At 33.7% G+C, this 13,804-nt stretch overlaps 2 protein-coding genes across 3 annotated transcripts; both read right to left on the bottom strand.

Moving 5' to 3' along the window:
- Positions 1-572: 572 nt before the first annotated feature.
- LOC107631578 (protein G1-like1) lies at positions 573-1,934 on the bottom strand. The gene has a single exon (XM_016335067.3). It carries the CDS (start codon positions 1,501-1,503, stop codon positions 742-744), a length of 762 nt encoding a protein of 253 aa, XP_016190553.1. The 5' UTR covers positions 1,504-1,934; the 3' UTR covers positions 573-741.
- A 5,359-nt stretch (positions 1,935-7,293) lies between these two features.
- On the bottom strand, positions 7,294-11,831 carry LOC107631579 (uncharacterized). Of its 2 annotated transcripts, none has more exons than XM_016335068.3 (3): positions 11,350-11,831; positions 10,751-10,807; positions 7,294-8,676 (listed from the first exon to the last, which is right to left on the bottom strand). In XM_016335068.3, exon 3 carries the CDS (start codon positions 8,654-8,656, stop codon positions 7,577-7,579), a length of 1,080 nt encoding a protein of 359 aa, XP_016190554.1. In that variant the 5' UTR covers positions 8,657-8,676; positions 10,751-10,807; positions 11,350-11,831; the 3' UTR covers positions 7,294-7,576. The 2 variants fall into 2 exon arrangements, with proteins under 2 accessions (XP_016190554.1, XP_016190555.1); XM_016335069.3 differs by having other exon boundaries at positions 7,294-8,688; positions 11,350-11,599.
- Positions 11,832-13,804: the final 1,973 nt, after the last annotated feature.

Below are 13,804 nucleotides of genomic sequence, written 5' to 3'. Positions count from 1 at the left end.
TATTTATATGTTTTATATTTAATTATTTAAAAATAAAGAACTTTATTGTCATTTAAAATATTGTGTATTAAAGTATTGCCATTTAAAGCATTTATTTATTTGTACTAGGATAATTTGTATTTAACCACATCCAATAAAATATGTTTCACATATATTTGTTTATAAATCCTATCCATTTTATATGAATGCATCTAAACATGGGATATTAGATATGTGTCGCTGGAATAAATCCTTACCGTATAGATCAAGTCTAAAGAACGAAAAATTCACTGTTAATTTGACAATTGACTGATAATAATGACCACATTTAGTGCACCTATGACTTTTGATGAGCCCTACGCATTACTTTCGCAATAGCATAACCTGATGAATAATGCAACCGAAATCATTCATCACTTTAATTTGCCTCCTTCCTCATGAAGATATACTTGAGATGTGTTAAAAATGATAAAGAAAATACTTAATTTAGAAAAACTACTACTTTCCTACTATTAATTTATAAATGAATATTAAAGTTGCATGTTCATATAGCATAATATCTCATCATCCAAAATAATCACAAGCTCACTCGATGAACACATGCACAATAGTTATATTTGATAAATTCTTGTAGACGAGGACATCACAAATGATACATATCACCATGGATTATTACAATATGTTTTTGTTGAGTCATGAATCTCTCCATTAATAATCAAACATTCAAAGTTCAAATTCACACAGTACACTAAAACTAATGAACTAGGATAAGAAATATGAAAGAGGAGGAGCTGTCCCATCCGAACTTGACAAGTGATGAAAAACTCCACCACCACCATTAATATTATACCCTGATGAATGATGCACCCCACTAGAACTCACATCATCATGAACATAATGACCATGGTTATTATTAGTATTGTTGTTGTTATCTTCCATCATCATCATCATCGACCCATTCTGATTCTGATTCTGATTCTGGCTATGATTACTATTCTTTCTGCGTTTCTTCTTCTCATAAGCAATACCTCTAGCCTTGGCTTGCACATCCCGAACTTCACGGAGGTAAAGCCTGACGGCGCGTGCACCGAAAGGGTTCATCTCAGGGTTTCCTCCGTTTTCTTCAAACGCCGCACGCAGCCGCCCAATCAGTGCATCAAGGCTTCCCCAAGCTTGCTTCAACGGACACGGGCATGGCCCCGGAGGCTGAGAGTTCCCAAAGTACGCACACGTGTCGCTGTGCACCTTCGTCTTCCCAAACTGGTCCAAGTACCGCAGGAATTCCAGCACGTGCGCGCCGCTGCACCGGGACAGTGTTAACGGTGGACGGTGGTTCTTCAGGTACTGCCCAAACGTGTTCCAGTCACGCCTCTTTTGAGACTCGTACCTGCTAAGAGGGACGGAGACTTGTTGCCCGTGTTCTGGTTGCGTAAACGGGTGGTGGTTCCTGGTGTCGGCGCCAGAGGAGCTGTGGTAGCCGGAGATTGCGGCGGAAGCGGCTGCTGCGGCCACTGCGGCAGACATGTTATTATGTGTTTGATGATACTATTTGTGTTTGTTATAATAAATTGGGTTGGGACTTTGGAACATAAATATGTACAAGATATTTTGCTGTTGAGTACTGTTGTTCAGGTGGGTTTGGTTGGGATTTGTCTAAAGCTATAGGTAGCTGGATTGGAAGTCGGTGATTTTGAAGTAGAGTTAGGAGTTTGGTGTGATTTGGATCATGACATGGGGGGATGGATCCATCAAATTAAAGATGAAGTTGGTTGAAATTTCTTGGTCTTGTTAACCAGCGCTTCACTCAATCTAACTATATAGTAGTGCAAGACAGAACAGAATTGATGACAAGTAATAATGTATAGCCGTATATAGAGAAAGAGAAGGGCATGGTGAGTTTATAGAAGAAATTTGGCAAAGATTTACAAGAGTGGAATTTGAGGCTGAGGATTATGAGGGTAGTAGTAGGGTAGGCAAGTTTTGTAGGTATAGGTGTAGGGAGACAAAAGAGGGGTCCATGCATTAGGGGGAGCAAGTGATAGCTGTTTGAATATCACTTCAACAAACGTCATCTCAATATCATTCATCACCATTACCCTTCTTTTTTTTATTCATCCTTCTTCCTCAATGATTTTAAACAATAATAATAATAATAATAAGTGGAGGAAAGAAACAAAAGTGGGGGAACTTGCTCTGCCCTACTACATACCTCTTTTTAGTAAAGAAAATTGAGTACCATTTAGAAATTTGGACAAAATCAAGTAATGCTGAATTAGGAGTAGTTTTAAGGCTAACGAAATTATAATAGTAATGCTCCTTGTTTTAAGAAATAATCTAGATTAGTTTAGAGTATAGAAGAGGGTGACATGCTGGTTATGGTTGGAAACAATGAGGAATGAGGAGTGAGGAAGGAACAAGGAAGATGGGCTTGGATTTGTACCGGGGATTCGGCGCCGCAATAGTTTCCAAGTTTCAAACTCTATGGTCTTCTCTGTCACCGTATGAAAAGGGTGGGTTTTCCATGCAGTCCAAAAAAGGTCTTGATCATTTGGGGTCTAATCGTGACAAGAACGATGATACATAATTATTGAGATGAAATAGATTCAATTATTCAAATCTCCTATCCCCTTCCCTTGCATGAAGAAAAATATGACCACTCAATATAACCACGGCTCAAATTTACATTTTATAAAAAAGTTTGTAAAAATTTATAATTAAACCCTTACTAGTGATTAGTTTAAAAAGAATATAATAATTCTATAATATTTATTTTTAGAAAAATGCTACACACAAATTTTGTGTGAATCAAGTCTAACTAAATTTATTAATAAAGTTTAGATAAGTGGATGAGTAAGAATGATGAAAATAATTTTTATTAATGTTAGGTCAATTTAATTAGATTTGGTTTATAAAAAGACGTGTACGCATAGTTGCATATTATTACTCTTATTTTTAAAATATTTTATGTTATTATATATTAAATACAAAAATGAATATTTAAAAAAATAATATTTTAAAAAATAGTTAAAATTTTAATAAAATTATAAAAAAAGAAAAACAAGTAGCCTATATTATATTTGTGTGCTTTGGACTGGTGTACACTCGGGATAGGTTAAAGCTAGTGACATTATAGTATTATACCGCAATCCAAAACAAGCTTTTTCATAATTTTTGTTTAACCCATTTTAGACAGGCCAAAACGGACCTATTCTTTATATACATTTGGAAATAGTTTTTTTATAGATAGACTCAAACTCACACACGCTACACAACTCACACAGGCTAAACCTCTTAACAGAAAAAAAGAAAAATGGAAATCGTTAGGTTGACTCCAGTAGTGCTAACAAGACTTTGTTCAAATCTAGTTACCTAATTCTTATTGGGTTTCAAGAAAGACATGCCTAGCTACAATTGTTTCTGTACCATATGATTAAACGTCCAATCATATAATTATTGGTAAAGGCTCCTTTTAAATGGGCTTATATAAAAAGTATCCTTTTTAAAATACTAAAAAAAATTTAAAAACTTCTGACAAAAAACCAAAATAATTAATAAAAAAAAGAGATACTCGGGAAGGATTTTTTATTTTAATATGGAAGAGGGAAATGAGTTTTACGTTAATGTTACAAAAAATAGAATTTTACAGTGTTATGGGGGCGTTGTTATGGGTAAACACAATACGCAGAACACGTATTGTACTGACAATACGCAAACTGTGTATTTACAATACGCAGACTGCGTATTGTAATTTAATATTAAAATAATACAATACGCAGTCTGTGTATTGTCTTTATAAATTAAAAATAAATTGATTTGGCAATTCGCACTCTGCGAATTCTATAGCCCCCAAAATTTTGTAAAACACCATAACTTCCAATATTAAAGGATTACACCAATTTTTATCCAATATCCAAAAAAATTAACCACTCGGGACATCAACTTTTATTATTTTTATTATTGTTTGACCAAGATAAATATTAAATTATTTTTAATAAATAAATTTTATTAATTTATGAGTATAAAATATAAATTCTAAAAAATATAAATACAAATTGTATTAATTAATTTATGTAAAATTTTAATAAATATAAATAAAAATTATATATTTTTTATATACAAAATAGCACTAAATATTCATTCGTCATGTAATATTATTCAATAAAAAATTAAAGGGATTGAATGTCTTTGATGTAATACGAGAAAACAGACACACAAAAATAGTACGAAGAAAAAACCAATGGCTGCACAATTTTTTTATGACCAATTTGAAATGAGGCCATCAGATTCAGAGATTTTTTTAGCACAATTTTATCTTCTGAAATTTATACAATTATCTGAATTAGTCTTTGAGATCGAAATTTTTTTTATAATGGTCCCTTAGATATAACTCCGAGAACTATAATAATTCTTGTGTTATTTCTGGTGTGGTTATTTTTAATTACGTTGGACAGATCTAATAACTACGCCTGACGTAAATTCATTTCAATTTAGATTCAATTTCTGATCCCTCTCCCAATTTATAACCCTAATCTCATTGTGCAGTGTGCTTCTCCTGTGTTTTTCTTCATCATCTTCTCCATCTCTTTTTTTTTTTCTTGATTTTGATAGTTTTGATGATTCTCTAAAGCCAACTAATTGTATTTTCTTTAATTACTCTTCAAGTGTGCTAGCAAATTTTTTCGGACGCTACTACGAGAAACTAGATCAATTATCTTGTCCAACTCATTACTTTAGATGACGACTATATCATTGAGTCCGACATTATATTCTGCACAAAATTAATTCGTCATGTCTTGCCATTATCAATATGTAGTAAAATATGGTAGAAACCTATATATTTGGTATGGTCGACAAAAACTTTTAAGAATGGATTATTCCTTGGTTGCAACGTCTCCAACAAGGGGCCTGAACTCTATAAATTCATTTTCTTATTCGTTACAGGTCACAAACTTGAACAAAACAAAAATTTTCCTTCTTTTAGATTGGCTTTTAAATAAATCTTTATCTTTTCTTTATATGTTACAAAAAATGTTATTCTATTTTTATTTGGATAGACAAATTTAAGTAAGTTGGATATTTCCAAAAGGAAAAGTCTAGGGGCCAGCAACTTTGTTAAATTCTGGCCAGTATGTAACCAGCAAAGAAAAGTGAGCTATTGGATAAAATCTCACACCAATTTCACACCATTAAAACCATCATTGATAGCTATTTGATGACTACAAATCACAAAAGTTACTGGCCCCTAACATTCCTCTTTTCAAAAAATATTTATCTTGTGTATAGATATGTATAAATATTTCTATTTTGATAGCTTTATAAATTTATGGGACAAGTCGATATGATGAAGAAAAAAAAAAAGAGATGATGAAGATGAACACAGGAGAAGCACTCTACACAATGAGATTAGAGTTATAAATTGGGTGAGAAACTAAATTGGGTCCAAATTGAAATGAATCCACGTCACTTAGTCATTAAAACTGTCCAAAGTAAAAATAAATGGCTACATCAACACTCTAAAAGCTGACTCAACACCGAAAATAACACATAGACTATTATAGTGTCTAATGTTCTATGACCACTACAGGAAAATTTGGATATCAAAGACCATTTTAGGTAATTGCGTGAATCTCATGAATTATTATAGGAATTTATTCAAGGTTCCTCTATTGCGTCTAAGTTCCCTCCACCATGACACCCCTAACTCGATCATCAAGGATCCTCCAAACCCAACCCACCGAGAGAGAGTGGATTGGAGGTGGGAAGAGGCAGACACGGTTGCGATGGTGGTAAAAGGGTGGCGGGGACAGTAAGTGGTGGTGTTAGTGGAGAGATGAAAGAATGTTATGACTTTGATAATTTGATGAAAATAGCGGCAAAACTGGAAAAAAAATATTTTCTAACTTAAAATCAAGTAAGGATGTAATTGAAATTTAATTATTTTAAATGTTTAAAAAAAGGTTCAAATTAAAATATTAGAAATACTTTAAAATTCACAAAAATGTTATCAACAAAAATTAACAAATTGGAGGTTGGATTTAAATTGACCCCTAAAATTATAATGGACTCAATTTGACTCCCAAAATTTATAATAGTAATTCATGTTAGTTTTTGAGCTGATTTCTGTGACCGGCATGTTGATTTTGCACGTTAACTTGCTAAGACTTTGACTCTTCACCTAGATTCATACGACTGAGACGTATTAGACCTCCTAAAAACTTAATTGGCTCTTCAATATCCTCGTGAAGATGACAATGACAAGTTCAATTTAAAAATTTTGCGGTTCTTGGCTCGATACATGGAAATTGGGCGAGAAATCTAAATCACAAGTTAATGTATAAAATCAACACGTCATTAATATAGATTGACTCAAAGGCTAATGTGAATTACAATAGTAAATTTCAGGATTCAATTTGAGTCCATTGAAATTTTAAGAATCAAATTAAATTCGACTTCAAGTTTCAAAGACTAAATTGAGTATTAAGTATTAACTAACAAAAAAATGAACTTTTGCAACAAACCAAAAATATAGTTAAAAGAAACATATATGAAGATTTTAGAAAAATATTATAAATATATTTTTTTACATCTTTTTTATATATCTTTATGAGAAATGTTAGAGGGTCAACAGAGTTTATTGAATTATGAAAAAAAAAAGGGTTAGTAGCTAAAAATGATGACCAAAAACAATAAATTCTGATAAAATAATTATAAAAAAAATATACATAAAAAATAATACAAATTCCATTTTTCAAAATTCTGTATAAAATAAATTTAATCTTAAAGTTAAATTTTTATAACACTAATACTAACCATGGAAAACTTTCAAGTATACCAGTACATCAGTGTTATATATTATATTTTTTTATAATTAAGATCAATAGTTAAAAATTACTGAGATACACTAGTGTTATATATTATATTTTTTTATAATTAAGATCAATAGTTAAAAATTACTGAAATACGAGTGTATCGGTACACTTAAAAATTTTTCAATAATTATAATACATTTACGAACTCTTGTGCTTTATAAAAAGAAATGTGTTTTTAAAATGGCTGAAATAAGTCTATAGATCTCCAAGCAAAAAGGAGGCGATAGCACGCAGCCAACGCTAATTCCGGAGATTTGTCAATCATGTCTATTGTCTAAGACACGGCCATCGCATGCAGAGTTAGTATTCTTCTGACATGTTTTTGATAAAACCAGACATAATAATTGATTTCCTTGCTGGGAACGATTCAGAATTCCTATGTTCTATAGATAGTAGTTCAAGTGATGAGTTAGCACATGTTCAAACATGTATAGGATCCTTCACATGACAATCAACTCGTCAAAAGATTTTATAAAATCGAATGATTACACAAGTGAAATTGAGAATGTGCAAAAGCGATAGGAGGAAGGTAGGAATGTACATGTGAAAGGAATTACAACGAAAAAGCAAAATAATAATGCCCATCTTCTGATTTTCTTGTTTCAGGGAAAGAAACCCTTCAAATGTTATTAACTCACCACTTCCATGGTGCTAATTGCTAAATTTCTGCTCTAAATATATACCTACCAAACTCTCCTTTTCCAACCTCCCTGCTACTAGGACAATCTTCAACTATCCCCAATCCTTGCTTGTGCATCTCTCCGTCTTCGCCTTCTACCTGAGCGACTCAATAGAACTCTTCCACCACCATGGCGTTGGAGCCGGCTAACCAGAGATACACCATCATCGTTGTCTTCATTGTACGTGCCATTATCATTCTCTTCATCCGATAAATCTAGCTCAATGGCCCTATCCTGACCTGCTACATGATTGGGGGAAAGCTCAGACCTAAATCGTCTACTAAGGTTGTTAAGGTCATTCCCTTGCCGAACAGCATGCAACAGGAGGAAGAAATTCATTGCCTCTATACCCATTTGGAATCTTCCATTTCTTTCCGGATTAAAACCACCCTCCTCCTCATCTGAATCGAGTCCATTCTGCCGTCCTTCTATAACATAATCTCCAAAAACCACTGCCCCAGGCATGGTTGATGTCACTGTGCTGATAACATCTTCCCGTTCACGCTCCCACTCAAGCCATCTCCATTTCCGTTCATGAGCAGGATCCACTGCACGTGGTCGTGCCAAGGGATGTTCTGCCCGCACATGCTTCCGCAACTCTTTATAGGTCCCAAGAAACGAGCAGTCATCCTGCATGCAGTTTCTTTTCTTTCCATTAAAGTAGTCACGCACAGGTTCCACAACAGTCCAACCTTTAACCTGGCCCCTGCATAGTGGGCAAGCAAGTTCTGTGACTTCACTTGTTTCGAGAGGAGAGTTAGAATCCTGTATCACAACGGGAGTATTAATGGAGCCTTGCCCCAGCTGCTGTCCATTCTCTGATGAGAGAACTTTTGTGTAAGCTTTCTTGTATTGATCAAGGCAGTTGGAATGACGAAAGCTAGTTCCACACATGTAGGCACGGCAACCCTTGTCATGAGAGGAACAAAGGAGAAGAACAGCATTATGTGGATACTCCATGCACACAGAACAAGTCACATCTTCAAGCTCTTTCTTATCCAAGACTTTTGAGCATTTCTTCTGGCACATCTCCTCACAAATATCCCTTTTGCAAGAGACCAATGGGTATGGAGTAAGTCTGTACTGACGAGAAGCAATCCTTTGGCGTCCCTTGCTTCCTTTTGCCATTTCCAAAATAACAACAGAACCTGAAATTCGAACTGCAAAAGTTAAAAGGATATCAATTATTTTAGGGATACAAAAATTAGATAGGCTAACGTACAGCTAAAATTTTTACATATGGATAATTTCAGTGTGGAACACGAGAATATTTAATAATTTTGGTGTTTTACACTGCTATGATAGTACAAAATAAAAAAATATATTTTTTTAATTATCAAAAGACTTTTGTAAAAAAATATTATTTTAATTATGAAAAACAAAACGTTATTGACGTTTTGTAAAAGCACACAACAACGTATAACACATAGTTTAGGTCATCTTTGAAGAATTCACCACTCATAATCCAATATATAAAAAAAAGTTCGCTAACATAACATACTATGTTATTCACCCAAACTGCGAAAGGAATCAGTTACTAGAGTGTTATGGATTATTAAAGAATGAAAATTATCTAGATTACACAAGCATTCCAACATGTCGACCAAATATTAAAAGTTCCACAATTGTTGAATGTGGCGAGATACTACAGGTTTTTATAGCAGCTTATGTAAAATATATCCTCAACAAAACCCAGATTAAGAGACAGAAATCAAGATTCCACCATAAAAGCAAAACAAGAATGAACCAGACACATCACTTATCGACACATTCTACAAATATGTACTTATCACTTATCGATACATCCTACAAATATGGGGAGGGTTTGGACAGAAGAATAAATTATATTCAAATGTGGCACGAGAGTACAAGATATGTTCATTGCAGAAGACAACTGTCAGCTTCAATTGTAGATCCAATTCCATAATATAAAAAGTATTAATTTCATTGCAGATCCAATTCCTTAATATAAAAATTGAGCTGGACTTCACTGATCCATGGTCTAAGATTTATACCAAGAATACTGCAAAAGAAAATAGTACACCGGAGCAACATTTTTTAGTTAACACATCATTACAAACACAAGAAGAGGGGGGGGGGGGGGGGACATTCTGTCCTGGGATCACAAAACATAAGCATCTTTGCCTGCCAACATCAGAACCATTAAGTAGCATATCAGCCCTCAACAAATGGTGGTAGATATATGCAAGGAAGATACGGATTGAACACAAGTTGTCTGATCTATAAGAGGTTTTATGCTCTAACAAATTCTAAGGATAAAACCACACCAAGCACCTTCCCTCAATTGTGCCTAAAAGGTAGACAATACATGAACCTCCAATGACTACAGTTCAATTTACTAAAAAATCAACAAGAAAGGGCTTAACTCAAATGTGAAACTACATCAAAAGAGTTTTTTTAGCCATGGCAAAATACAACATGAACCTATAAATTAACAATATTTGTTTCTATAGAAGTAGAACAATCTATCAATTACTTTGGATAAAAGGACCCACTCGACAGGGAAGAGAATATAGATATAGCAGATGAGGTATCCTCTAAGAAGAAGCATGGAAGAATGCATTTTTCTAATCCCACTAACATAGACCCTAGGTTAGTTCCCTACTTTGGCAGTATTCTTAGCCTAACTTTAGGTAGCACAGGTCAGCTGAGAGAGATTCATCCACGTGCCATGTGGGTGCATGGTGCCACATTATATGACTGCCACGATAACTAAAACTCTAAAAGCACTATCTTTATCATTGTGATGGCTGTCTAAAATATGACTTGTGTAGCACATAGTTAACACAATTGGATAGTAAGCTCTTGAATAATAATCAAGTGACATTATCAAATCACAAAATCCATGTTGACAAAACTTCCCTTACTACAAAAATAAAGAACATTTGACAAGCTCATGTAATGGAATAGACCATGATACATAAACTGAAAGAGAAACAAACCAACGCAACAAGGTAAAAAAAACTTTCACGAAAAGATCTCATTTCTAGTATTTGTAAGAGCACTTAAGGAAACAAGATTACTATCTTAATTTCCAAAATCAAGCTAAATGCAAGATAAATACTAAAAATAAAGAATAGATTGTTGCAACAGTGAAGTAAGCATTCAATTCAAACACTTGAAGAAGCAAACCAAAGACAACTGCTGGAAATAGCCACATTTTGCCAACTCAGACCATAAAGAGGAGGAGAGTAAACTTACCAGCTCGCAATTGAGGTAAATGAATCCCACCGATTAGTTTGAGAGACCAAAGTGCATCTGTTTATATACAAATGGAACAGCAACAACGAGAACAAACAAAGTGAGATGTTCGTATAATTGAGTAAAAGGAAACAAGGTGGCAAGATGCAAAGGCAAGGAGAGCAAGCAAAGACAACTAAGAAAGATTAATTAATATAATATTAAACAGAACATGGCGGTTAACTAACAAGCACATGTTTATCAATTCATCCATCCGTCTTAGATCCAATCTTAAACGCTGATAACAATAGTTTTTAAATTAAAAAAAAAAAACAATTTAACCTAAAAAAAATCAAAAAGGGGAATGCCCATTTGTATGGAGGAGGAGGAAACCAAAGGAAATGGGAGAAAAAGCGAAAATTTAAGTTGGGGCAACGAAATAAAGGCCAACTGGGTAATTTGCTTCGTCGGTTACCAGCGAAGGAAATAGATTCGCAAAAATTAAGAATGTTAGATATACGAATGGAAAATTGAAAAAAAAAATGCTTAAAAACCAGAGAGAAGATTGAGATGCAAAAGTGAAAAGAAGAGAGGGAGCAGGAAGGGAGGGAGGTTCGTACCAGGCGGCTAAGAAGAAATTGGGGTAAGTAGAAATGGATGAAAAGGAAGCGAATTTGAAGGGAGTTTAAGAGAGAGAAATAATGAGAGAGAAGGGAATAGGGTTCTCCAAGAAAGCAAGGATCGAAAGCAAAGGCGAAGAAACCGATAGAAAGAGGGGAATTGGGGAACGGAGAGAGAAGTGAGGGAATTTTTTTTATTTTCTCTCTCTCCTAAATCCTAATCGGTTAATCCACTGAGACTCTCAATTTTGAAGAGAGAGAAACTGAAAATGGAGTTATTTCTACGCTACTCTTGAGTCTGTTAATCACAGTGTGGCAGCACACGCTCTTTCATGGAGAATATGCAACACGCGCTGGCCAATGTAAGTGGCTGAGGCGCCGAGCAGGAAGTGCGGGTTCACGTGCTCTGTTTCCCTCAACCCACGTATAATTCGCAGCACAGTCGAGCATATTCCATCCCTACAGTTTGCTTTACTCACCACAAATGATTTAATTTGTTGCATCAAATTATTCTGTTTCCTTATTATTTATGACAAAACTGTAAAGTATTTATTTGGGTTAAAACTTGTCAAAAAAAAAAAATTAATTACTTAATTAAATAAGAAATATTTTTTTTTTTATGCGAGTGCCAAGGCACATGACCATGGGACGGCTCCTACCCGGTTTGTGGCGACTAAGGGTGTTTAAGACCTGTTTCGATCGAAATCCGGTCTAGATGAGACATATTTTGTCAGGTTTGAGCTTTTATTTTTATCCAGTGTTATTTCTGATTGAGTTCGAATTTTGCTTGGAATCGTTCAGTTCGAAGTTGCTTTATACAATAAAAAAAATCTATATTTGAATTAATTAGTAATGTTATATTATATTTTTATAATTCAATTAATATTTTTTATATTATACAGTATTATTTTTGTTGATATAACATTTATTAAATTTATTTTTTTAAAATAAAAATTATTTTAATATATAAAATTTACTAATTTGTATATACTAATATTTTATCGAATTGACTTAATTTAACCCGATTTTTTTTAGGTCACTTCGAATCAGGTCAAAGCAGACCCATTATCCTTTTGAGGCCGGATCTAGCTCTACTTAAACCTGACCTGACCCGTCCCATAAACACCTCTGGTGACGACCCTTTAGAATCTTTGCTTCATGTCCTTCGTAATTATAAAATTGCAAAGAACATAAAAAAATATTGATATCATGTTTGGACCAAGATTCTTTAACAGATCCTGTTCTAAATAGATTAGAGATCAAATTTATACAAATGTCCTCAACAAAAATTAGTTGCATCCTTATTATAAACAGTTCTATATAAATCGAATTAGGCTAACTCGATTTAGCAAGCATCCAAGTAAATTGAATTAGACCAATTTAATTTATTAGGGTAGTAGAGAGAAAAAGTTTGTTCCATAGTAAATCAAACCACGCAATTTCAATTTATAAAAGAAGAAAGTTGAATGGTAAATCGAATCACCCAAATTTAATTTACTTAGAAGGTTTCTCAACATAATTCGGCCATTATTCTATTTATTCTTGATTTTCCTATATAAGGATCCAGAGGACAAAGTGACAAAGTTTAAAACTGCGGTCATGGAGGACAACCTGAATCGTATCTATTGAGTAGATGGAGTTACCTATATTGCTAGCAACATCAATGAGGAGGTGAGTACATAAAATTTATTTTCTTAATGTTAGATTAGAAATGTTAGCGACCATTAATAAATTAGAATTATTATATTATTATATTATAAATGTTAGTTAGAGTAGCAGTTTAGAATCGTTAACTAGAATTGTTAAATAGAAATGTTGGTGATAATAGTGATTTAGAATTGTTGATCATAGCTAAATTTAGATAGGTAGTAATTATAGTTAAATGTAGAATTTTAGAGATTTTAGTTCTATATATGGTGGGACACCAAGATTGAATTTTGCATATATGATATGATTGGGCTTTAACTTTGTAGGATAAGATTGTGATCACCTTTTAGCATATATGATAAGATTGTTTCAAACCCACTACGGATGCGGAATGCTATAAGTTTGGACACTTAGCACGGCTTCTTCTTTATTCTGAAACTATTGACTAACTTAAAACTCAATTGGAGTTAATGTATCTTGTGAATGTCTACCCCCAAATTCGGATTCTACATCTGGAAATTCCTATTGTGCCATGGCCTCCAAATTTAATGTTTGAAAAGTACGATAGATATTGTTGATTCCAAAACTCAAGGGGCTGAAGTAGCCATCATAATTGCAATCTCACCAAAAGAACGATTGTCACTAATTTCTCTATTATGAATGTAGTTTAGATCAATTGTAAAGGATGGAGATGCTACCGAAACTGTTTCAGGTGCAACTGTAGCCGCAGATGTAGATGCAATAACAGGAGCTAGAGGCTCCTGACAGTGTTACAGATTAAGGATTCCAATTAGATCCTCCTGAACTG

This window comes from Arachis ipaensis, chromosome B3 (genome assembly GCF_059453495.1).
Source record: "Arachis ipaensis isolate K30076 ecotype BB chromosome B3, ASM5945349v1, whole genome shotgun sequence".
In the NCBI taxonomy this organism is placed as follows: domain Eukaryota; kingdom Viridiplantae; phylum Streptophyta; class Magnoliopsida; order Fabales; family Fabaceae; genus Arachis; species Arachis ipaensis.
The sequence above is the reverse complement of the archived record's forward strand: the minus strand, read 5'-3'. Positions and strand labels throughout refer to the sequence as shown.